Consider the following 27,156-nt stretch of genomic DNA (forward strand, 5'->3'; position numbering starts at 1 on the left):
ATGTTAATAATTATTTTTCAATTATTTTTTGTTGTTTAAACAACGATAGTCGTAGGATTGTCACCATATGCAGGCCTCTTTTTACATCATTTTACTCACCAATTTTGCAGAAAGCATTCAGGTCTTTTAAAACTCACCATCTTAATACTTGAAGGACATTTACCGACGCTTTTACCTTAAAACGCTGCCAATTGATACCTAAAATTTACCTCGACCTCTTTTCTCCCGAAGTTGCTCCAACTGAAAAACCTAATCATTTCCCCTCAATCGTTTCCTCGTATCACACTCCATCGTCGATTTCCTCCCTGTCATCGTCACCATCGATTTCAAGGGAAGCAGCAGTCAACTGTCACTGTCCTTCACAACTCTCCAGCAAATGCTTCGTAAAGCTTTGTATTTGAGTGAGATTCAACTCGAAAAGAAAGGCTAGCATCCGAGGGTACTTCATTTACTGAAGAAAATATTGAAGATTAAGTTCTTACTTAAGTAGTTGGACCGAAAAGGAGTGGATGCGTTCAACATATCGGATTAGGATCAACACCAACTAAATACTTCGGAAGGAACTTCCAGTATTATACTTCTTTACAATGAGCATCGAAAGACGAAATGACAAAGTTGAGAGATGAAATGAAAGTAGATATAGACAAAATTGAAGTTGAACGAGATGAAAAAGAAGACAAGCAGGTATGGAGTTGAACAAGAAGAAGAAAAAGGTCTGAAGCCGATCGCAAAGAAGAAACAAGAAGATAATAGAAAATTCAGTTGCAAAATCAAGCACTTTTCAGAGGGTGTTGGCTTTTATGTAACAACAGTCTCGAGTTCCACCATCTTAGGCACTTGATTGGACTATTTAGAGGACTTTTTGGCTAATCATATATTTTGGCTACTGTTGGTGAATTAGGAATATTTAAAAAGTATCTGTAATGATTGTTATACAACGCATGCATTAGAATATTGTATATTTGATTTTTATTAAAATCTAAATTTGTGAATTATTGATTGTATTTTTATCTTATGTCACTATAGATTTTTTTTTAAAGAAGACCTTATAATGTTGATTCTTAGCGGTGTTTACAACAATTCCCGCCGCTGAATATAATAACTATTATGACGGTTGAAACATTGCTAATACTGAATGAAATTGCGGCAGTCCTTAGGTTTTATGCCACTAAAAGAGAGTATAGAAATATAAAAGATTTTCTACTGTAAAAACCCAGGTAATTCCCAACAAAACACTAGGTTTTTCTCTTTTACTTGGAAAAATATTAAGGTTAATTCTAAAAAAAAGGAAAAGAATAATGGAAATTAAAAACTTTTATGGTTTTTCCCACTCGAGTTTTTCCCTATAAAACCCATGTTTATTGGAAAAACCAAAATTAGTTCTAGATAAGAAAGGAAATATAGAAAATTAAAAAGATTATACAAGTGACCCAAATGAAAATTTATTAAAGTTGAGTGATTAAAATGAGTGCAAATTAACATTGAATTAACAACAGGTGACCAAAATAAAAACGACTTTTAACAGTAATGCCTAAAATGCAAACTTTATTTTCCATATCCAAAATGAAAACTTATAAAAGTTGAGTAACCAACCGTATAGTTATGTTTTTTTTTGTACAAAGTCAATTTTTAAACTAAAAAATACTATGAATTTTAATTATATTTTATTTAAATTATAAAATAATGTTATTATAATTATTGGATATAAAATGAAATTGGATAAAATTATAATTTTGGGGGCTATAAAGTCAAATTACAAATTGGGCGATGTAACACCCCAAACCCGACCTAAACGTTATGGCAGAATCTGGAGATGTCACATTGTAACACCCCTTACCCGTATTCGACGCCGGAATAGGGTACGAGGCATTACCAGAACATATGCACTTATAAACGTATTAAACCGAGTTATAAAATTTCATACAGATTAAAACTTTCAAATTATTGTCTTCGAATCGGTAATTAGGGCTTACGAGGCCTAGTATATACTCATCCGATCCAAGCCTTATAGCTACCACCATTGTAATATATTAAATATTCAATATCTCGTAAAGATTCGCTAATCTATCCCATATACTTTCACATAGATTAATTCACAAATCACAAGTCTTATCATTTCAAAGCTTATAAGACACATGTACATATCTATACTAACTCATATGAGTCTCATACTCATTCATATGCTCAATAAATCTGTTAAATCATTTCAACATCGAAGAATCCACAATATGCCAGAAACAATACTAATAACAATCATAAATCTTTTCATATTAATTTCATGTATAATTTACTGAACTTCATATATCATTTCGTAAATATGTAATTCACTAACACATCTTGCCATATACAATATCCAATTGGTGAAATCACTTAATTGAATTCAACTTCAACAATCACAATAAATCTATCACTTGAATATGAGTCCATGTAACACTTACCAACTTTGTCAAATTAGTGAACGTCTTACGAAATTGAGTACTTATTTTCTCGATGCCATAGTCCAACTATGGTCTTACACGTAATCACATAACATATACTGATGCCATAGCCCAACTATGGTCTTACACGGAATCACATATCACTTATTGCCATGATCCATTCATGGTATTTTTCGTCAATTCGTCTTTATCACTGAACGAAAGTACTCAACCCTGCGTTCTACTCAATTTGAACTTTCATTCCAATTTATCTATCTTTCTCAACAATCATAATTCAACCATGAATATGAATATAGAATAATACATTATGTCATGCATAATACTAACAAATAATTGTTTGGTTTCAGCCATATGAATTTACAATTCAATTCATAATAACTAATTGAAATGAAACATTATGTCATTTCTAATTCAATGTTTATCAAATATAATCGGGCATATGACCAATTTATATACAAATCATTCATATATTTTATATTTCCTCCTCATCCTCTCCATTCCACATCCTTAATGTACATAACACTTTTATAAATAACATTTTTTATAAATTTACTATTCACTCACATGTATATTCAAAGTTATCTATCCGAGTCAGAGTCACTAAATTATTTTTATCTGGAACTACAGAGCTTCAAATTAAGAACCGTTAATTTTCCTTGAAACTAAATTCACATATCTTCTTACCATAAAATTTTCAGAATTTTTGGCTTAGCCAATAAGTACAGTTTATTCTTTAAAGTTTCCCCCATTTCACTGCTCAACAGTTCTGACCTCTCTTCACTAAAAATTAATTATCTCACTGTATAGAATTTGGATGGCACTTACATTTATTTCACTTGAAAATAGACTCATTAAGGGTTCTAAACATATAAAGTTTATCCCATAATTATTTTTGTACAATTTTTAACAATTTTCCAAAGTTAGAACAGGGGATTCCAAATTCATTCTGACCCTGTCTCACTAAACTTAAAATATCTCAAAATATATTGCGTACTCTGTTTCTTTTATATAAAAATAGACTCATTAACCTTTCATTTCATATCTTATTCACTATTTAATTTGATTTCCACCATTTTTGGTGATTTTTCAAAGTCATGCAATTGTTTCTGTCCAAAACTATTTTGCTGCTAATTCTACTATTTCATAATTTCACTTTTTCACTTTCGATCACTATTCAATTCAATTCCACACATATATTCATCATTCAATTACACTTAGTCGTTACATAATCTCATATATTTTCACTTAGTCAATTTCTCGTTGAACACTCGAAATATACACAGATACGTAGAGAATTAGCACATAAGTGCCACACTGATGTGTAGCCGAAGCTACCATTGATACGTAGCCGTAGCTACCACTGAAATGTAATCGAAGCTACCACTGATATGTAGCAGTAGCTACCACTGAAATGTAGCTGAAGCTACCACTGATATGTAGCCGTAGCTACCACTGATCAATAACACTGGAAATGTCCACGGGCCTGCTCACACAAGCTGTCAGGTGTCTGCAACACATGCTAGATCACCCAGCACCCGAGACTCACTGTAACACTGGTCTCTAGTGACATGTCACTTGTATCTACTTCTATTCCTAAGTTCAACCGAGAATTTACACTTAACACTTTATTTTAAACACTTTATCACTTGAATAATTCATGAATAATTTTCCTTCCACATTCAATAATAATAATTCACATATCAAATATAATTCACAATTTATAAAAATATATTGCAATTATTTACACATACTTACTTTGGTGCAACAATATAAAAATGTAGCAATTTAGTCTTTAATCTTTTCTTTTCTCCGATCAAGGTCGATTCCACTTCTTTCTTGATCTATAATAACACATTTGAATTATTTAATACTCACATTTATCAAAACAGTCCTTGACTCAAACTTTGCAAAATTACAATTTTGCCCCTAAACTTTTGCATATTTACACATTTTCCCCAAAGCTCGTAAATTAAACTTCATCCCTTATTATTATGTATTACGACATGATGAATATTTTCCCTTCTATGGCAACATCAAATTCCCACTCTAACACTTACTTATGAACATTAGGTATTTTTACCGATTATGTTGTTTTACTCGTTTTCACTTAAAATCACTTAGCAAAAGTTGTTTAACATAATTTCAAGCTTCATATTCTACCATAAAACATCAAAATAAACACATTTCACCTATGAGTATTTTTCCAAATATAAACCCTAGGTTAAATTATTGCTAGAATAAGCTAAATCAAGTTACCAAGACTCTAAAATCGTAAAGAACATTAAAAACGGGGCTTGGAATCACTTACTATGGAGCTTGGAAGCTTGAAAACCCTAAATATGGCTTCCCCCTTGCTTTTTTCGTTCATCATGGAGAAGATGAGCACATTTTGCCATCTTTTTCCCTTTTAAATTCTTTTTATTACTAAATTACCAAATTCCCCTAACTTAAAAATTTCCTATTTCACTTATCTCATGTCTATTTTTGTCCATAACTTAACCAATGGTCTAATTACCATATAAATACCTCCAATTTAAATTTTCATAACAATTGGACACCTCTAACATGTAGAACTCAACTTTTTCACTTTTTACAATTTAGTCCTTTTGACTAAATTGAGTGCCCAAACGTCAAAATTTTCAAACGAAATTTTCACAAAATTATTTTGTGAAATCTTATACCATAAAAATATAATAAAAATAATTTTTTTCCTCGTCGAATTTGTGATCCCGAAACCACTATTCTGACTAGGCCCAAAATCGGGTTGTTGCAGGCGAAGAGAGATTACATCAACTACTTTTAATCTTGATTATTGAGGTGTCAACAAGAGACCTTAAATCTTTAACCACTATTCTTGTTTATAAAATTATAACCATGTTAAATTAAACTTTGTATATATATTAAAAATGGGTAAACTACAAAAATAATCACTTTTGTTTGTCTCATATACATTTTAGTCATTTATGTTTGAAATGTTACGTTTTAGTCACTTACGTTACCGTTTTGTTACAAAGTAGTTATTCTGTCGTTAAGCTCTGTTACCTCCCTAACAACAATCTTACATGGCAGTCCAAATGAGTTATAAATGTAACTTGGATGTCCAACTAGGATGAAAATAAATTTTTCAATCAAAATGGAAAAGAAAACTAAAAGAAAAAGGAGACAAATGGTTTTTCTTTTCTAGTTCAAGGTGCAATTAATTTAAAATTTTCAATTAATTAAAATTATTTAATTAAAAACTTATTCTCGTCCCAGTTTGACATTCAAGTAGGCATTTAAAACCCATTTGGACTGCCACATAGGATTGACTTTGGGGAGGTAATGGAGCTTAACGACAGAGTGACCATTTCGTAACAAAACAATAATGTAAGTGACTAAAACGTAACATTTCAAACATAAGTGACTAAAATATAATTTGAGGTAAATAAAGGTGACTATTTTTATAGTTTACCCTATTAAATTATACTCATTAACACCAATGTTTAGCATTTCCATCGAAGTAACATTTGAAGAGAATTACAAAAAAGAAGTTTTTAATATTATTTGATAATATTTAATAATATTTATATAATTGTGAATGTTTTTACTATGTTGTTTTGAAATATCATGTTTATTTTTTTATGTAAAAATATAAAAAAAGGAAATGATATTTAAATAGGTATTATTAAAAAAAGTACATAAGAATATTCATAATTTATTAGGTTCCAACTTTAGACTTGTTCATGGGCTGAGTTATTTGCTCAGACTTGAAGGCTGGCCTGAAATTTGAGAAGGTTTGAGAAAAATATTAGGCCTGAAAATGGGCTTTTAAATCCAAGCTCGATCTGTTTTTAAGTTTTTATATTATGTTATTTTTATATATTATGTAATTGATAACACAAAAAATTAAATCTATAGTAATATATATTTTAATTTTTTTAAAAATAATATGAGTTAACCTAAAATGGGCTTGGGTTAGCATTTGCAAATATGGGTAAGTTTATACAAAATTTTAAGTCCATGTCAGGCCGAGCTAGGCTTCAACAAACATAATGTGTGTGAATATCATGCTTAGGCTCAACCTGAACTTGATCTGGCTTGTCCCGACCCATGAATACCTCTAATTCCAATTAATTTATTCATCAATTTTTGTAAAAGACCAAAACAATGAATAAATGAAAAGTAAATAGTATTGATCTGCAATATATTTATTTATCAAGAAAAATCTATTTATTTTTTAATTATTATATATATAATATTTAATATTGTAGAATTACTTGTCGGTTGAGTTTTAGTTTCCTCCAGCTTAGTTTAAAAGTTGAAAAAAGATTATACGAAGAAAAATGCATTGTATCAAACAATTACAAAGCGCAATTAAACTAATATCCTAAATATATCTTCGGTTAAAGTAGAATAGTTTTGAAGAGACTCACACTGGTGGCGTTGATAGTTAAGAATGTAATTACTAGAATATGGGTGAGTTAAACTCAATTTAATTTGAAAAAATCAAAAAAAATTTTGAATTTCGAGTTAATCGAATCGAATTATTTGAATAATTCGAGTCAACTCGAATAACTCGATTTGAGTTTTGAGTTCCATTCGAGTTGAAATTTACAATTCGAATAACTCAAATAATTCAAATAACAAATTGTTGTAAATACTCTTTTGGTCCTTGTCAATTTTGAAAATGAGCAAAGTGGTCTATCTCAACAAAAATTACAAAATAATTTCAAAATAATTTTCAAAAAGTTAAAATAATTATAAAATTTTCAAAATTTATGTATTCTTAAAAAATTCTAAAAATTCTAAAAAATATATAAAGAAAGTTAAAATTATAAAATTTTTCTAAAATAATAATTTTGAAGACCTAAATAAGTTAATTAATGATTCAAGTTTATCATATTAAAGTATCTTAATTTCTTATTATTTTGCTTTGAAAATTTTTTCAAATATATATAGTTTCAGATTTACATGCTCTAACATGGAAGTACTTATATTATAACAATATTTTAATTTGACATGTTTAGTTTTTTAACTTAACTCAAACAATTTCACTTGATTCGACTCGACTCAAATTTCATTTCATTCGACTCGAAAAAATTTCAAATCAAGTTCAGATGATAAAATAGGACTCATGAACTCGATTAACTCGAAAATTTTTCACTCGATTCGATCGAACGCTCACCCCTAACTAGAAATGTAACATTACAACATTTGGCATATTGGTAAAGTGCTAATTAAAATCTCGAGATAGTTACATTGCTAGGTTTGGTTCACTAAACACTAGAAATATGGTGGTAAATTTTGAAATTGCCCCATCAAATAAAATACAAATTTGATTAAGTTTTAACAATTTTTTAGTGATATTTATTATTAAGAAAAGGAAGTTCATTATTAACAAGCAAGTAATTTAATCTAATCATTTTTACTAAAATTAATTTATTTTAAATACAAATAAATTAATATATTTTCTCTTTAATATATGATTAAATTGAAAATAAAATTTAAATATTTAATATTATTAAATTAGAATATAATCTAAAAATTAATTTAATAGTATTTAAAATAAATTTAAAATTAAACAATTATTATAATTTTGTGGTGAAAAAATCTTTCATAAAAATAAAAATAAAAATAAAAAAGAGTACTTTTGTCTTAATAATAAATTTTAACTTTTCAACGTTAAATTACATTTCAAGGAAGTTAATAATTTTTATCCATCATATCAAAAACTTTCATTGTGAGATTTAAGTCAGAATAAATCAAAACACAACTCACATTATTTATGTAAGGTAAAAGTCAAATCTGGACCATCAATCTGTGTCAATTCTACCAAAACCTCATTTGCAATTACATATTTTATTAAATAATAAAAAATTAAGTAATAAAAATAATTAGAAGCGTATTAACATGGTACGCATGTGATCTAAAAATGATTTCGTGATTTAGTTTAGACGTATGAACATTTATCTTGAGAAACTATACAAAAAAGATGTTACCTATGCTTCATCGTTCGGATACATAGTCCCTTTAATCGTGCCTTTAAAGCAGAATGCTCAAGCCACATCTTCTCTAACCCAGCTTCAACCATCATCATCTCTTCTTTAAGCTGATGCATCCGCTTCTCCAACCATGCCCTTCTCCACCACCCATTCTACCCATACATGCTACTGGATAACTCACATGAACCTGTTGCGGTCTGTTTAATAGCACAATAATGCTCACCTGCAATTGCAAAAGCAGTTAAGGATATCCAAATATGTGATATGATAAAATCCAAATTAAACTGTTTGTTTTTTTATCAATTTGCAAGAGAGGAAAGCTCGCTCCTTGGACTGTAACTCCAGACTGGAGCAGTTGTTATTGAACAAACTGTAGGGACTTTAGCTACGGAGTGAGATAATCAAAATCACTCGAGTAGATACCAATAATATAAACTGGCAACTACAAACCTGCATCAAGAACATCACAGTAAAGGCGACACCTAAGACTACTTAAATATGACCATGGCTTTTCAAGTATCCGTAGGATTTCCTGACAACCTCTCTTAATAGATATGTGATTGAAGAAGCCTTAGTCCCTTGCCAAAGATTGCCAATCCGCTGGTTCACATCCGAGGAATCGGATATCTGAAATGTCCTCACTGGATCATCGAGTTATGAGATCTTTCTGAAGGATCCTTTGTGCCACTTCCCTTTTAATCTGGAGTTCACCGTTTTCAATCGAGCTTCCAGAAGGATCTAAACCTGTTTCGAACAAATGGGCTTAGGTCAGTAATTCCAGTATCTGCACCACTGCCCAGAGTCCCAAATCATAAGCCTCACTAGAGAAAATTCTTTAAAAAACAATCCTATTGTCAAACCTTGTTTATCATTGTTCTGCTGCAATAATTCGTGTGCCTGGAACATCAATTGTAAAATTTTCTTACATAAACGTTCAAATAAATTTTACAACATGAAATACTGGAGAAAGATGGTACCATGGTTATCCAAGTTGCATAAGCTTCTCGACATTCTTCCAGAGTAGACTGCACTATTTTACCTGTACCATGCGCTTGACATCAGATGAAGGGAAAGGTACAAGGAAAAAAATCATTAATATAACAGCAAAAGGTGACTATTGAGCAGTTCCAGGAGGGAAAAAAAAGTCATAAATCTCTCCTATCAAGTATAAAGGACTGCCAAATTTACAATCTCAAAACAATTTAGGTGTAACACAAAAAGGTGTCGTCAATAATAATAATAATAATAATAATAATAATAATAATCTTTCTTTCTAAAAGGGATATCTTTTTAGAACTTCTGCAAATTAATCTAAAGAGAAATTAGAAACACTACACCAAAATAGGGATTTAGCGGCGCTTTTTTAGGCCTTTAGCGGCGCTTTTTAGCGTCGCAAACACTTTTAGCGGCGCTTTATAAAGCGCCGCAAATAACGCCGCTATTGACCGAGTCGTTAACTTTAGCGGCGTTTGTGACTTAAGCGCCGCTAAAAGTCAAGCTCTTTAGCGGCGTTTGTGACTTAAGCGCCGTTAAAGGTTATTATCTTTAGCGGCGCTTTACCCACAATCGCCGCTAAAGAGCTTGACTTTTAGCGGCGCTTCCACTACAAACGTAGCAAAATACCTTGACCTTTAGCGGCGCTTTGATCACAAACGCTGCTAAAAGGCATTAGGTTTTAGCGCGCTTTTCTCACAAACGCCGCGAAAAGACCTTGACTTTTAGCGACGCTTTTCATAAAAACGCCACTAAATGCATTAACCTTTAGCGGCACTTTTCCCACAAACGCCGCTAAATTGAACAGCTTTATAAAAGAATATTTTCTATATTTTTAGACCTCATGTAACAACAAATCAGAAGAAACTAAAATCTAAACCAACCGAAAGCAATAAATCTATATAATATTTAAAATTAAATGAATAATATATAATAAATGAAATAAAATTCATATTATTCTTACAAATATGTTAAAAGGTAAAATGATAATATAAAGTTAAAATGATAAAAAAAATTTACACGATAGTCTAAGACGACGGTGGTTGCGACTGTTGAGACATCTTCATTATATTCTGAAGCTGCTGCTGGAGTTCATCGTACTTTCTAATCTGCTCTGCTTCCCTCTCTGCCGCTTCTGCTTTTAGCTGTATCTGGAGTTCTTCATACTTCCGTTGAACCTCAGCTTCTTTCGCTGCTGCCTCCGCTTTAAGTTGTGTAATTTGCTCAACTGTTGTCGCTTGCATCTGAGCCATCTAGTCTTTTAACCTCTGGACTTCAGCTTGAGCTTGACTCCCTGAAGGCAAGTATTGTTGCGAGCTGGATCCAAAATATTGGGTTGGGCTAACAAAAGATCCTTGAAATCGAACTCGACCGTACCTTTCAGGACCCAAAACATCAGTGATAATACGGTTATCAATGTCTTCAATATGAACAAAACTATCACTAGAAGCAATCGCTTCGTACTCCACTTTTTTATCCTTTAGTTTATCCTATAACAATAAATCACATAGTTAGGAACGCAATATATATTAAAAAAATGCAACATAACTTAACAAAATTTTCATTACAAGAAATGAAATAAACCATTAGAAAATATACACTGTAAAATATTAAAACAAGTCAAATTGTATTAAGCAAACGTACCAGAATTTCTGTAGCTTCAGGAGTCATAGGGTTCCCATCTTTCTTCCTATGTTTAATGTCAAAAAGTTCAAGGCGTCCAACTTTCTGACCGGACGACAGTTCCTATAATACAGTAGTAAAAATATTATTTGATAGAAAGTAATAAAAATCTGACAGAATTACAAAGTTCAAAATACCTCAGAATGAGCTACACAAGCAAAACTTTTGGACCCAGCTGTGTGAGTGAATTTCTATTTCTGCCTACTACATTTTCCAACTCGTTCACGATCCTACATTATGAAATTATTAGTACGTTGATTAATAAATAATATAAACCAAAATAATTACAATATTGTTTTAGTAACACATACCTCTCCTTTCTTCGAAGTCTAAAATCTAACGACCTCTTCCCACTGATACCTCAGCATTCCCGGCGGGACATTTTGTAATCTCTCGTCCAGGGTTGTTTTTGTCTTAAAATAGTCTTTCTTTAATGTGCTCTTATGGTCTCTCCATCTTTTTCCAAATGCCTTTTTTACATAAGTATCGGAGACCTCTAGAGCAAATCTCGCCTACAAAGAACAGAAGCTAAGAAAGTTAATATAATTGAAACTTAAACCCAAGTATTATAAATGACATTAACATTTTGTTACCTTAACGTTATCAAGATCTTGGTTCTTGTTACTATCGGGCATTTGTCGCCATGTCTCGAAGTTAATTGGCAACATATTTGCATTCCGGGCTAGAATGCCCAAGTATCCTGCTAAAAGATGAGTTTCTGATCCAACAGGCTGACCAAAGCTATTACTGCATACTTTGACACGCTCGGCTGGATCTAGTTCGTATAAATCCCTCAGTAGCGTACGTCCTCGAACTCTCCGCGTCCCACCATTTTCAACTGAAAAATTTTATATTGTTATAAGAATTTTAAAAATAAATAAACAAGAAGTCAACAAGCATTTAAATTAAATGTTAAAGTACTTTGAATTTCTGTAGGTTCCTTAGGTCTAATAGAAATATTCGAAGACCTAATAGCAGTATGTTGATCAGTGCTGTTTGTTTCCGCAGAGTTTGGAGTACCTGGAACTAGGCTTAGCTGTCGCACTTTTCGTCGCCGCATTTTATCTGCAATACAAATGAAATCTTTGAAAACTTAGTTGAAATATACAATAAGATTAATATTTATATTATGATATTACATATAATTAAATAATTGTAAAAGCTTACTACATTATAATTCGTAATTATCTTCATCCGTATCCTGGCGGACCCATTGAAATTGTGTACTAGTACTAGGGATGTTTTCGTCTAAGTTTTGTTCTGGAAAAGGCAAAGTTTGTGTTTTGTCGTCAATGCCATCTCTACTTCCACTGCCCATGTCAAACAAGTCTCTAGGGATGTTACGGAGTACAACGTACCAACCCTCATCAGTTGGATCTTTTGAGTAAAAAACTTGTTTGACTTGAGAAGAAAATACATACGGCTCATCAATCAACTGTTGTCCTATGTGAATTAATCGATCGAAGTTCACCATTGTGAAACCAAATTGATCTTGCTTAATTCCACGAGCAGTATTAACATCGGCCCAATCACCTCGAAATAAGACAACTTTCCATTTTCCGTAGTAATCCAACTCAATTATGTCAGTAAGAAGTCTGAAATATTCCACATTTCCCTCGACCGGATTATTGTCCCTAGCACTAGCATAACTTGTAATTGAGGAATTAACAACTATTCCACAATTTTGCGTTCTCCTCAATCTCTCGCGATATTTTGTATGAAATCTGAATCCGTTGATGAGGAACGCAGTATATCTTTTAACCACCCGATTTGGACCTTGAGAAAGCCATTTAACTTCGTCGGTGACGTTCTTCCTACTCCAAACCTACGGAATGGAAAGTAAACTGAGTTATTAAAAATGTTATGAGAGAACATTATTATTTGTCGATGAAAGCTCCAATTGCATACCGTTTGGCTTAACCATTCATGGAAAGATTCTGTGAACAACTTATTGATATCCCGATGTTGTGTTCTTCGGGAGCGCGAACGAGATTTCAATATTTGTTTGTACTCACTATGTTAGAAATATTTTTGAAATTTATTAGAAGATAAACAATTTTTGATTGATGAATATTTATCAAATTTCTAGAACTTACTTACGTAAAGGTTCCATTGATTCGTGGTGAAACAGAACATATCGATATGCTTGTACCCACGATAAATCATCTAATTCTGCAATTTCAACTTTGCCGAGTGATTCTCCAAAACTTTGGAACAAATAAGTATCGGCAAAGTGATGATCCGTGAGTCCAGCATTTCTATTTGGTCTGTTAAACCTTGTTTCAACACCTTCCAAATATCTTGAACAGAAAGTCATACATTCCTCCGCCAAGTAGCCTTCAGCAATCGATCCTTCTGGATAACGCTTGTTGCGGCAGTAAGATTTCAATTTGGAAAGGAACCTAAACACGATATACAACATTATCAAAAAATTTTAACGTTATGTAAGTTAAGTATTATATAAGTTATGCAAGTCCGACAAGTTAATGTATAATATAAATTAATTTAGTTATGTGAGTTATGTATAATATTATGTAACTTATTATGTTATTATGTAAGTTATGTATTATGTAAGTTATGTAAGTTATGTAAGTTAAGTATTATATAAGTTATGCAAGTCCGACAAGTTAATGTATAATATAAATTAATTTAGTTATGTGAGTTATGTGTAATATTATGTAACTTATTATGTTATTATGTAAGTTATGTATTATGTAAGTTAAGTATTATATAAGTTATGCAAGTCCGACAAGTTAATGTATAATATAAATTAATTTAGTTATGTGAGTTATGTATAATATTATGTAACTTATTATGTTATTATGTAAGTTATGTATTATGTAAGTTATGTAAGTTAAGTATTATATAAGTTATGCAAGTCTGACAAGTTAATGTATAATATAAATTAATTTAGTTATGTGAGTTATGTATAATATTATGTAACTTATTATGTTATTATGTAAGTTAAGTATTATATAAGTTATGCAAGTCCGACAAGTTAATGTATAATATAAATTAATTTAGTTATGTGAGTTATGCAAGTTGTTATATAAGTTTCTATATAAGTTACGTAACTTATGTAATAAGTTATGTATTATGTAAGTTTATATATAAGTTGTTATATAATTTTAATTATGTAACTTATGATATCATTGATATTTAGAAAATTTGAATTATATATGTAACGTATGATTGATATTTGAATTATGTAACATTTATAATTCTTTCTAAAATTATAAAATTTATTATTGAAAATATAGATGTTAATATTTAGAAAATAACATTTACAATTATTTCTAAAATTATAAAATTTATTATTGAAAATATAGATGTTAATATTTAGAAAAATAACATGTACAATTAGTTTTAAAAATATAAAATTTATTATTAACAATATTTAAATATAGCTTATATACGTAAATTAATATATGTATAATATTTAAAATATAGTAATACTTATTTAAGTTATCAAATTATGTCCCAAATTTATTACGTTTTTTCCACGAATGCTTGTGTGATTTTCTAATATAAAAGCATAAAAACCCTTGACAATTTAAAGTTGCATGCTTTTCTTTTTTATTTCTATAAGTTTACCACTAAGGTCTTTTCATCATTTTCAAACTTATTTATCTTCAAACTATAAATATAGTATATATCAGTTTCATACTACCATTTCTTTATTTTATAAGTAATCATTGATTTTCAGAATGTAATTACAATTGTAAATCATATATATTACTATCAACAATAATAATTCTAATTTAACTTGAGTAACTTTTATTAGTTCGAGACCAATAAGACATTATGTTTCAAAAATATTAACTTGAGTACCTTTTAATATTCATATGTTATAAATCCATTTTAAAAATAACTAGTATTAATTAATAAAATTTGCATTGGCAAAAGGAACTATTAGCACATAAACATAGTCCACCTGCTTAAAACTATTTGGGGATTTGCATAATACATGTAAAAATTGCCTACATGCAATGGCTATATCAGTACCTCGAAAAGCAACACACATAACTGACGCTGATACATTACAACAGAAGAATGAAGCATTTACCTTCCACGCCAAAGTATAGACAACTTATGCAACGAAACAGGCAACAATCTAGCCCGAAGAAATTCACCTTTCACACCAAAGAATAGCGTTCTCCTTCCAACACAGCAAGCTACGCACAACAAGGCAAACATGAATTATGAACAGTTACACAGTACTGTAAACTACAAACAGGCTATAAACAAATAAGATGTTTCCTTAATGTAATGCACTGGATTAAGCATTTCTATATTATTTGATTGCATATGACCAATGAATTTTGTCATCTAACTATATATTCAACTCTGTTTTAGGGAGGGAGAGCTGAAGGAGGACCATGACCAGATTTATTTTTATTTTTATTTTATTTCATTTAAGCTATGTATATATTTTTTAATTATGCTATATTATTAGTGATCACAACAAGAAACTAAATTTCCAATAATTTCGGTCAAGACTTCACTAAAAACGCCGCTTCTAGGTCTCTCAAGTCAAATTTAACAACAGCATAAATGATAGGCACTTACATCAATTTCAATTAATTAACTACTCCATACTATACGAATTGTAACTATAATTACAAAATTTCGGAGAAGAATATATCAAATACAGGGGAGGTTAGGTCTTTTGCCATGAAAATTTTAAATCTAAAGTTTCAAACTTATGAACAAAATTAGTACAAACAATTCATGGCACCAAGGGATGAACAAACAAATTTCAAACTTATGAACATATAAAACGCATATAAAAAACTATGCATATAAAACGCAGTTCAAGTGAATCCAGTACTACAAGGCTGCAAATCCTGTAATACAAACAGTTTCAAACTTATGAACAAAATTAGTAACAAAATTATGAACAAACAGTATTACAAGCCTGCAAATTCATTTTCTATAATACAACAGGATAGTCAAAATTATGAACAAAATTATGAACAGTTTCAAACTTTTTTAAAAAAAAATACAAACAGCAAAGAAACCAATAATGAACTAAATCATGCAACAGGTATAGATAAAATTGTAAGAACAAATTCCCAATTTTTTTTGTCCCAAACACGATACTGAAAAATTGTCTAAAACCCATCAACAATTTGCGAATTCAGTTATCAATGAAGGTGTAAAACTATGTAGCACAGGATGCAAGACAAACGGAACCAGGTGCAAAACTTTTTTACTGCAGGAGAGAAAGAGGAAAACCTTATATTTTGTTGTACCATAGTGACGGCAGAGGACTGCGGCAACACAGGACAGTGACGGTCGACGGTCGACAAGCGACAACAGGAGGGTCGGTGAGCAATGTAGCAGAAATGGTTGGGGGCAGCCTAGGGTTCTAGAATTAGGGGATTTTTGGGGGAAAATTTGGGGGGAATTTTGGGGATAATTTGGGGGGAATTTCGGCTAAGTGTTGGGATAAAATGATATACCAGAATGAACTATTGCGGCGTTTGTAACATAGCGCCACTAATGTTGTTAATGAAGTAGATAAAACGACACCGTTTTATTAAAATTGGGAAGAAACATTGCGGCGTTTTCAATATAGTGCCGCTAAATCCTTCCTTTAGTGGCTTTTCTACACTTACGCCACCAAAGCCATTCAATTCCAAAACAAAACTACACCGTTTTCTCCGACTAATTAATAACTTTTTGCAGCGTTTTTGCTTAAAACGCCGCTAAATCTCACATCTTTTATTTATTTATTTATTTCATAATTTTATCTTTAATTAATTGTATCTTTTAATTACTAAGTATAATTAAAGTTTATCAATTCTTTTGACAATTTCAATACAATAAAAATAAAAATTTATTAATTATTAAAGCATTTGTATACTACTAAAAGTTTACTTATATATATCTAATTAAATTATAATATTTTAGAGTAAATGGTTTAAGGTTTAATACATTTAGATAATATTACGTCTTATGCATGTATAAAATTAATTTAACCATTCAATTATACATGCATATATATATATAAAGTTATCTATACACCTATCTCTTAATTAAATAATATAAACTATGCATCCAAATCCCGTCGTTCATCCAAGAAGGCTGAACCAGATTTTGTAGAGTACTGACCAAAAATTGGAGGAAAACAAAACCGCGTAGCTGGGCGATAAGACGTAATATTATATACTCATAATTTAAATATATTAAATTAATTTATTGTAATATAAATTATCAAAACTAATTAATATAAGCAACCATCCCTAACTTGAGTACCTAACCCCTAAATCCCAAACCCCGAACCCTAAATACCTAACCCCTAAGTCCCTAACCCCTAAACCTTAATCCCAAACCCCAAAACCCCAAACCATAAATCACAAACCCCAAACCCCAAACCCTAAACCACTAACCCCAAATCCCAAATCCCAAATCCCAAATCCCTAACCCTAGACCCTAACCTCAACCCCTAAACTTTGATCCCAAACCCTAATCCATACCCGGTACTCCTTAAAAGACCATCCAAAATTTTTTTTCCCTAAATCTTTAATAATCATAAAATATATTTAAAATCGACTAAACAATAATTAATATTTAATAATTTTGTACAAAGTACCAATACACAATATTAATCTTTATAATTTTTTTTATATAAAGTTACCAATCATTAATATATTTTTTTATTTCTAATTAAAAAAATTCTCTATTTAACTACTTTATTATACTTTTAATTTATCAAATAGATAAATGAAAACACAAAGGACGAACAACGACTATATATATATATGTATGAGATTTTTTTTTTAATATTGAAGTGATAACAAAAGGAATGATAGCGAGTTAGGTATATGCATATATTTTAATTTGAATGAATTCAATTCAAATTCACAAATCTATTTAAGTTACTAATTATACTGCAACCTTGAATTTAAATTAAATAATATTATATATCCATCGAATTTTTTAATCCTAATAAAAAACATATCTTTAAAATTGTAACCCTTTTTTGGATATTCATATCCACAATAACCACAATTTGAATTTAAATTAATAGTTCTATATACATTAAATTAATAATCATGATATTAATTCAACATGATTATAATTAATTAGATTAAACCTAAAACCCTAAATTACCTAATACTGATCAGTAAGTAATTCAATTTTTAAAATTTATAATCATACTATCTATTTTAGGATTATATAAATTTTTTTTAATATATTATATAAAAAAATTATCAGTATTAATCATGTACCCAAAAATCTTAAAAATTATTTTAAATAATAATAATTTAATTTTTTCATGTGATATATTTCAAATTATTTCTATGTGTTATTTTTTCCTGAATATTTTAAATATTTAATTACATTTAAGTTGAATTTTATTTAATTAATATGAATAATATAAGCTAATTAAGATAAAATACTTTTTACCGGCGCTTGTCAAACAAACGCCGCTAAATAGACTAATTTTCCGGCGCTTACCAATAAACGCCGCAAAAAACCCAACCTTAGCGGCGCTTTAAAACCAAACGCCGCTAAATACCTTAACATTAGTGGCGATTGACCAAAACACGCCACTATCACCCCCAACCAATAGCGGCGCATACATAAAAACGCCAGTAAAATTCACAACATTAGCGGCGCTAGGATAGAAACACCGCTAAATACCTTAACATTAGTGGCGATTGACCAAAAACACCACTATCACCCCCAACTGATAGCGGCGCTACGAGAAAAACGCTGCTAATACCTTAACACTAGCGGCGATTGACCAAAAACGCCACTAAAACCTCCACCATTAGCGGCGCAAACATAAAAACGCCGGTAAAGGTAAGAGCATTCGTGACGCTACTAGAAAACGCCGATAAATATCGTAACATTACTGGCGGTTTCTCACAAACGCCACTAAAAGACCCACCATTAGCGGCGTATACTCAAAAACGCCGGTAAAAGTCATAGAATTTGCAGCGCTATTATAAAAACGCCGCAAAAAACCCTACCATTAGCGGCGTCTACTCAAAAACGCCGTTAAAGGTCTCAGCATTAGTGGCACTAATATTGAAACGCCACTAAAGCCCTTCGAAGACCACAAAACGACGCCGTACCGTTTTTTTTTTTTTGCGGCGTTTTAAGTAGAAACGCCGCTAATGCATATTTTTTTGAGGCGTTCTCTTGAAAACGCTGCTAAAGATCAGTTTTTACCGGCGCTTCCTCTCAAGCGCCGCTAATTCTCTATTTTTTCCGGCGTTTGTTCGAAAAACGCCACTAAAATTGCCGCTAAAACCCAATTTTGGTGTAGTGAAAAGGAATCTGACAATCAAAATATAAGACATGAAAATAGAACAGCTTGTACCAGGAAGGGAAACATGAGAAGCTCCACAAAACAAAAGCATAAAACACACCATGCACAAGGAATTGATTGACATTCGGGAGAGGCAAACCTTTCCAAACAGTTCTCTTGCTAAAAGCCAAATTCACATAGACCCTCAAAATGCAGTCTTCTCGCTGGCCATTAATGTCTCTTTCTACAGACCAGAGCCCCTAATGGCATACGCGTCAATTGCAAGTACAAATCACAAACATTTCAGCTGAACTAAAAACATCATATATAGAATAGAAACAGATCATTATTGCATAAGACAATAAGTTTTCAGAATAACCAATTGCAGAAAATAGTGTCAATGAACTTTTTCCACGGCATAGTAGTACTCACATTCAGCATCTTCACAACTTTTACCATGTTATAACTCAAACAGGGAAAGGGAGGCTATATCACTCTCCCACACTCCAAGTAAAACTCTCAATATCAAGAATTTTAAAGTAGGGAGTAGCAGAAAAACAATAAAAAGTTCATTTTAGCTGGCTCGAAACCTTACATGCTAAGTTTTGCTACTCTAGAGACCCACTCACCAATAATAACTATTCATTAATGACCATTTAATTTAGCACTAACTAGACCTGGTCCAACCAAGTTTTGGCTCAAGACCTTCGGCCAATCTAAAGTTATTGCAACAAAGTAAACGAATTTGTTTACAATGCAGCACATAAGTAGAGCAAACAGATGTAAACGTGATATCACACTTGTGTTTATAGTTCTATATTCTGAAGGGCTCAAGTGTAGTTTTCCTCATCTGAAAATTTCTGGACATAATCTTCTCAAATAATAGCTTGAAAAAATTATGCCTAAAGGTAAGAAAACTAGGGGATCGAGGACAATTTACACATTAAAGCATGTCAAGGGGGGTCAGGTCCAGCTTGTACCTCTACAATGAAATAATCTCCATACGGCACATTGTTGATCTCTTGCGATGTTTCTATAACCAGATGACTGTCCAAATTGATAGTGATATTGTCATGAGATACCCAAGCATAAGAAGAAAAGATTAGGAATGACCAGAAGGAGATTTAAAATAAAGTGCACGGCAACCAACCAAAGGAACAATCAAGTACTTAATGGCATGTTACGGTAGAAAATAGTCGGATAAATTAGGCGGGACAACCCAATCAAAGGAACGATCAACTGCTTAATGGCATGTCAGTTGGGGTAAAAATAGTTTGATAAATTTTTGCTTTTGTCGTAGAAACCGAATCCACCGATATTTATTAGTTCAATGCACCAACTACTACAATAATATTTCTCATTAACTAAAACTATAAAGCTATCGGTGGCTCCAGTTATAGACTATACCTCCACCTAGACCTAATCATGTTATGTGTCATGTATGGTAGAACTATGATGGATACAATAATGCAACAAGCACAGCTGACAATGGTAATTTCACATGTGAATGATTTTAGCGATGAAAACGCTAGAGAAAATCAGTCATTTCAATGATGCATCCCTTCAAAATGAGAAATAATAAATTAAGTGTCTTCATCTGTATGATAGCATTTAAGGCACCAGAAGGAAATCAATAAAAACCTGTTTCTGTAAATTCGAAATTTCTGGGTCTCCTGGCAGCTACCAAAATTTGCACCAAAATAAATGCTAAAATCAGCAGGGATAATAATGCATGGAAAAAGGTTCATATATGATAATAAACTCATACCAAAATATAATTTTATTGGATGTTGAAATGACACATCACGGACATGTCCAAATTTATCATGAGGACACCATGAAGAGCAGCTGAATTCTGTAAAAAACATAACCATTTACTAAAACATAAAGATATACATACAAAAAGTAGTCAATTTTAGGATATGGTATAATAAAAAATCAAAATATTAACCACAAACATAACTAAAAAATGCAGAATTGAATTTCTATGACTCCTCGAAAGTTCAGAGCATACTACCTTTATCTCCACATCTTCTATGAAAAGATTCAATGAAATTAACAGCTTTATCTGAAAAATACAAATTGAAGAACTCCTCTACCTTCATCTGCAGCCCGAGAAAAAGTGATTCACTTCAGAACAAATTAAGAGTGTATGAATTTTATAGATGTTTATAATACAGTAGAACTAAGGAAAATGAATTCGCATTTAATACCTGAAACTTTGTTTCTGCAACCTTGGTAAAACCTTCAGGAACTGCACACAGGAAACAGCCCATTGAGATGATCATGACACATCCAAAAGTGAAGGTGTAGTCAATGAAGTTGTAACAGGGTGTTGTAACAGGGTGCAATATATCTACACTCAGTACAGAGGAAGAAAGTGGAGAATATATGGCCTCATGTCTGTCTGCCAAGAATGAGTACGACAATTTGATTTCCTACGACACCTGAGCATTTTCCTACAGTCAGGACCTACCAATTTGTTTAAGAAAAACCTAAACTTACCTACCTTCTTTGCTGCTTCCAGCAAAACAAATGATAATAAGCTTCCATAACCTACTCACTTTATTTCAACACCTCCAGAACCAATAAATTTGTGACCTCTTTTGCCCCCTAATAAGTAGATGTAGAACCACCCAAGAAGACTATTAGCATATTTAGGGTTATATCAAGTATTTAGCAAGGTTTGGAACCTTCGAAAGAGCATGTGGTAATATTGAGATTTTGAGTTATTATTGGATTAAGCAATTTCTCCCAGATTCTTCTCTCTCAAATTCCCTCATTCTTCCTCCATTACCTTTACCCTTTTGATTCTTTGTTTCTTCATATTTTCTAACCATTCCTCACTCTTCTTTTTTATTCTATCACCTTTCCCTGTTTCTCTCTCTCTTTTCCAACCCATGGCACATCATATTCCAATTTCAAGATCACCCAAATCACTATCCTACAGTCAGAAGATGAAACCAAATCAAACAGGAGTGTGGCACCCTAATAAAATTAAATATGAAATCAAGTCCTCAGACAACCAAGGAACTTGCTATGCAGAAAAGTGTGAAAAATTAATAACCAAAACCAGAAATGAATTCAAAATAAGATGACATGTAGAAGATGAGGAAGTCACAAATCAAATTAGGATTAGCTGACCCTTCGGTGCATCAGAATTGTCAGGCTTCCATGAACAATCTGCAGGTGCTGAAGATCTGGTATTTATAACTGATTCAGCAACTAGCTCTGCACCATTAGCAGAAGATGGAACGTTGGATTCAGTGGAAGTTGGAACATCCTCATCCCTGTATAAAAAATGTAGTTAAAAAATTTATTCACAATTTCACAACTTAAAATACATTAAAAAAAATCTGATGAACTCACAAGAAAGTTCTCCTATCCGTTCTGTTAATAAAGAATACCTGGCTGTAGATTCCATGTCATTTATTGGGTTTTTGGAGCTATTTCCTTTACAAATGTAAAAAAATCCATTCTCTTGCCTTCTGGACTCGGACATAGGTTCCTATAATAAAATCAACCAGTATAATAGAAACCAAGGAAAAACATGGAATTTTCTCTAACCTATATGCCCATGAACTCATAGTTTTCACAACATGTCAACTGGGAGAAATAAATATATAGAAAAGAAAAGTGTAAAATACACTTAGGTTTACAGCCACACTTGCATAAACTGTCATAGATCGAATATAACATTACAATACATCCTTCCAGCCTCTGAATGTCTTAATTTTATTGAATCCCCAAATTTCTTATGTAAAGATGAGGTAAAAGTAAGATTACAGAACCAGCATATGATAAAAATACCTCCAGATGAAGCACAAGTAGCTATAAATCATTTGTTTATATTAAGTGTCCATGTGTTGTATGTATCAAGATAGGGTATCATTTGTTTATATTTAAGTGTCCATTTGTTGCACGTATAAAGATAGGGTATCAAAACCAGCATATCGTAAGATGTACAATGATCCACTTAAATGCTACTCATAAGCTGTGAATTTATTTTCTCCAGATAGATAAGCCATGAATTATTAAGATACCTGCTGGCCCTTAATTTCTTTGGCTCCTGTACTATGCCGCTTCCGTCCATCATTAATGAGCTTGAAAGCTTCATAATGAGATAGGAATGATGCAAAGAAGAACTATCAAGTCAACAAGTGGAGTCAGAAGAACAAGTGCATGCAACTTAAACAAGCAGAATAAACCATTCATGCAAAGTACTTACCTTCTTTCCTCCAGCAAAAATTTCTATTGCATTAGGAAAGATTCCAACAGCCTTTGCTCTTTTAACGCTAGTAATTTCATTGAAGGCGATTATTCTCTGCAGAAGAAACCCATAAAATATTTGAAGATCATATCATTATTAGAAGAAATTTCAAATAGCTTCCAAGAAAATAGGATAAAGAAAAACAAAGTAAGAATGAACTGATGTTGAGGAATACCTTTGTTTCAAATCCAAATATATTGGAATAAAAGCATAAATAACGAACAAAGAGGTACATGTGACCCTGCAAAGAAGCATATAATGCATAATTAGAGATAGGAATATAATTCGACCTAGAACCACCAAATATTAAAATTAGATAAAATATAACCCCACCCATTTCTCGTGAAAAAACAAACTCACAGAAAGACAAAAGGAAGGTAAGGTAGACTGGCAAAAAAAATTGCTATCAACATGGTAAATAAATCATCTAAGTTGGATTACCTGAAGAAGAATACTCTCCTGGAATGCACAGTTGAAATCTTGAACAAGGAACTGCAGCACATGGCAAAACAAAATGTTTAAAATACAAGGCCATTAGAACTTGGAAGTCTAAAATGTAAGATGGTGAGAGAATTTCAAATATGCGTTTTGCAGTCTGTGGCCCAAATGCAAAATAAAAGATTAGATACAGCAATGATGCTACATGAATGTTTAGATGTCTGGCACTGCTTAAATGCAATCTGCCATTATCTCTTTCACATCAATAAAGAAATTCATGTACAGGACAAAGAATGTCAAACAAAAAGGAGACAATCTGAGTAGACGCCCTGTTGATAAATAATAATGAATAGACTAAAGATGAAAAACACTCCAACTTCAAAGAGAACGTTTTAAAAGTTCAAAGATGAGATATTATTTAGAATCAAAATTAGAAGAGAAAGCACAAACAAGCGTTTTCAAATCTCTGACCAAAAACAAACAAATGTATTCTTGTTTGCTGTGTATTCCACATGAATGTTTAAGACCCCAAAACTTCTTAAACACAAACTGGCTGTATCTCTTGCACATCAATCATGAGAAATAATTCTTGCATATACAAGCCAAAGAATGTCAAAAGGAATACAAAGGAACAAGTAGAGAGTTGCTTACAGCTAGTGATTACAACACAGCAAAGGCACTCACCTCCTCAGGGGGAAGCCTAAACAGTTGGCGATATTCTTCACTCCTCAATGCTGCTGGAGACTGAAATTTAAAAGCATCACAGTTACCCATAAATGCTAGAAGTTTTAAATTCAACAAAAGCAAAATACACATGCATTTTTGGTTGCTCATTTTTGAAACGGAGCAGAATATTAAGTCGTCATACCTACTTACTATAATCAGTCCATGTTTTATTCCCTATGCATTAACTAGAACTTCTTATAGACCATCCTCTTTTCAATCTCTTGTTAGATCAAAATATTTATAAATCATATTTCTCATTTCTAGAACACCAATCAAACAATCTTCCACGTTTATTTTCAATTGTGCTTGTTACAAAAGCAGCTTTCTTATTGACATTTTATTACCATCCAGATGATCACTCCCTTATTGGTCCCTTGCTTGCATTATATATACTTGAATTCGGCAACAACTTCTGGCTTTCATATAATTCCCACGGCACTAAACTTACTGTTGGTTATACGCAGTTTTGCAGTCAATTTCAGTGCGGCGCCAAGCCTTCAAGGAGAGACGTTGACAATATTTACGCGCGAACCGTCGATTCCCGGGGTGGCCCCTTCCACGTGCGGAAGTCAAAACAGTCCGTCGAGCTTTTTCTTTTATCATTTTTCTCCCTCTATTCAGGGCGGAGCTAACAGAATTTCACTTGTTGCGGTTTCAGTTGGTGCTTTGTAACCAACTCTCTTAATTTAAAATTTCCTTTTTTAAGGAGTTTTTATGATTATAATTAACACAAAAATCTTAAAATTCTACATAAATTTTGATTTAATATACAATTTGATATCTGAATCTTGATTTGCTGTACACTTGAAAATTTAATTATGATTCAAATCTATACATGAACTTTCAATTATACATATTTAGATACATTTAATTATTTTTATATTAAATAAATATAATTATTTGTGTATGTAATATATAAACATAAAATGATATTATATTAATAATTGTGTTAATAATACGTAAAAATTAAATTAAATTAAAATTATATGTAAAATTACTCAAAATCAAAATTTATATATATAATTATACAATAACAAGTAAAAATTCATACATAATTTTAAGATTTATTCTTATAATTAATTTATATTTACAACCACAATAACAAGTAAAAACATGTTAGGATGGACTGAAAATTAAATTTAAATCACAATAAATTTAAATAGAAAAATATTAAAATTTAAACACAAAATAATTTAAGTTGAACTCACACGTTACATTTATTAAAGTTCTAAAATCTCAAACACAACAAAAGCCTCACTGGGATTTAAAATTTCATATTAATATATGGTTTATTTTAAAAATTACTTCACTCTAAATCGTGAGACATTAATTATATATACAAGTATATTAAAATTAGTCGTTACATCTAAAAATAATAAGGGGTAAATTATACTTAAAGTCACTAGATTATTAGTAAATTTACGTTTTGATCATTTAATTTCAAAAAATTACAAAATGGTTATTAAACTATTCAAAAGTTTTCATTTGAGTCACTAGGTTGTTATAATCTCTATTGTATGGTCTTCTCCATTTGCATCGTTTGCATCAATCGAAAATTCTTCTTCCTCTTCTCTTCTATGCTCATTTTTTTTCATGAAACAACTTTAAATGTTATGAATTTTGAAAACCAAAATCCAAACAATTTTCTTATTCGATCTCTAAAACAGACCATCAGATTGGCTTGGATCTAAAGTATATTTTTCTACTCATCGATGAGTATCAATACATTGTACTGATCATTGAATTGTCACTTGGAGCTCACTAACCGAACTTAATACTTAATAGTTCAGTGATTTTAATAAAAACTTTCAAATAGCTCGGTGACTTAAACGAAAATTTTTAAATAGTTTAGTGACAATTTTGTAATATTATAAAGTTAAGTGGCCAAAACATAAATTTTCTAATGGATTAGTACTTGAGGTGTAGTTTACCTTATAATAAATAACTAAAATAAATTTGTGAATCAATTGCATAATTAAATTAAGATTTTGAAGCTTTTGTGATTGGTATTGGACCAAACCAAACTTGAAAGGAGAAAAAGAATCATGAAAGAATCCACTTTTAAAAGCCTTTCACTTTTCCCAAGTCCAATACACAAATTCACAAGATCCCACGCTTTCATTTATCCTCTTCAAAAAGCAAGGACCAGAACAAAAGATTAATTTAGATATTAATTATTTTATTTTAATGGGATATAATTTGATATTTTATTTTTATTTTAATTAAGTGAGTTTAAATTAATGATGTTTGTTTTTGTTTAAATTAATAATAATGTTCACACCATAGATGTTGTGAAGAGCCACTAAAAGTGATAATTTATCTATACACCTTATGATAATGTTGTTAATAGTAAATAGAATA

The 27,156-nt window shown here is 31.2% G+C and overlaps 2 protein-coding genes and 1 long non-coding RNA gene across 3 annotated transcripts; all 3 read right to left on the reverse strand.

The window, feature by feature from the left end:
* Positions 1–8,344: 8,344 nt before the first annotated feature.
* LOC121220249 (uncharacterized) lies at positions 8,345–9,591 on the reverse strand. The gene is made up of 3 exons (XR_005917431.1): positions 9,397–9,591; positions 8,870–9,316; positions 8,345–8,642 (listed from the first exon to the last, which is right to left on the reverse strand). It is a non-coding gene; the product is annotated as an uncharacterized lncRNA (long non-coding RNA).
* Positions 9,592–10,665: 1,074 nt separating this feature from the next.
* On the reverse strand, positions 10,666–12,691 carry LOC107918921 (uncharacterized). The gene is made up of 7 exons (XM_041099964.1): positions 12,263–12,691; positions 12,017–12,160; positions 11,689–11,933; positions 11,440–11,607; positions 11,233–11,286; positions 11,057–11,158; positions 10,666–10,902 (listed from the first exon to the last, which is right to left on the reverse strand). Exons 2-7 carry the CDS (start codon positions 12,153–12,155, stop codon positions 10,666–10,668), a joined length of 945 nt encoding a protein of 314 aa, XP_040955898.1. The 5' UTR covers positions 12,156–12,160; positions 12,263–12,691.
* Positions 12,692–21,364: 8,673 nt separating this feature from the next.
* LOC107919369 (protein VASCULAR ASSOCIATED DEATH 1, chloroplastic) lies at positions 21,365–24,843 on the reverse strand. Its single transcript, XM_041099965.1, has 9 exons — positions 24,754–24,843; positions 24,073–24,123; positions 23,807–23,872; positions 23,590–23,685; positions 23,405–23,506; positions 22,769–22,869; positions 22,506–22,651; positions 21,575–21,768; positions 21,365–21,466 (listed from the first exon to the last, which is right to left on the reverse strand). Exons 1-9 carry the CDS (start codon positions 24,841–24,843, stop codon positions 21,365–21,367), a joined length of 948 nt encoding a protein of 315 aa, XP_040955899.1.
* Between the last annotated feature and the right edge of the window lie 2,313 nt (positions 24,844–27,156).

The sequence above is a fragment of the Gossypium hirsutum genome, chromosome D08 (genome assembly GCF_007990345.1).
Source record: "Gossypium hirsutum isolate 1008001.06 chromosome D08, Gossypium_hirsutum_v2.1, whole genome shotgun sequence".
Lineage (NCBI taxonomy): Eukaryota > Viridiplantae > Streptophyta > Magnoliopsida > Malvales > Malvaceae > Gossypium > Gossypium hirsutum.

Coding starts and splice junctions, on each gene's coding strand:
- LOC107918921 (XM_041099964.1), bottom strand. CDS start 12,155: ATGCGGCGACGAAAAGTGCGACAGCTAAGCCTAGTTCCAGGTACTCCA. Junction 11,608..11,688: donor AAGATCTTGATAACGTTAAG/GTAACAAAATGT, acceptor TGTTCTTTGTAG/GCGAGATTTGCTCTAGAGGT. Junction 11,159..11,232: donor CTTGTGTAGCTCATTCTGAG/GTATTTTGAACT, acceptor ACTGTATTATAG/GAACTGTCGTCCGGTCAGAA.
- LOC107919369 (XM_041099965.1), bottom strand. CDS start 24,843: ATGGGTAACTGTGATGCTTTTAAATTTCAGTCTCCAGCAGCATTGAGG. Junction 23,507..23,589: donor TTTTTGCTGGAGGAAAGAAG/GTAAGTACTTTG, acceptor TTGACTTGATAG/TTCTTCTTTGCATCATTCCT. Junction 22,870..23,404: donor AAGAAATTAAGGGCCAGCAG/GTATCTTAATAA, acceptor ATTTTATTATAG/GAACCTATGTCCGAGTCCAG.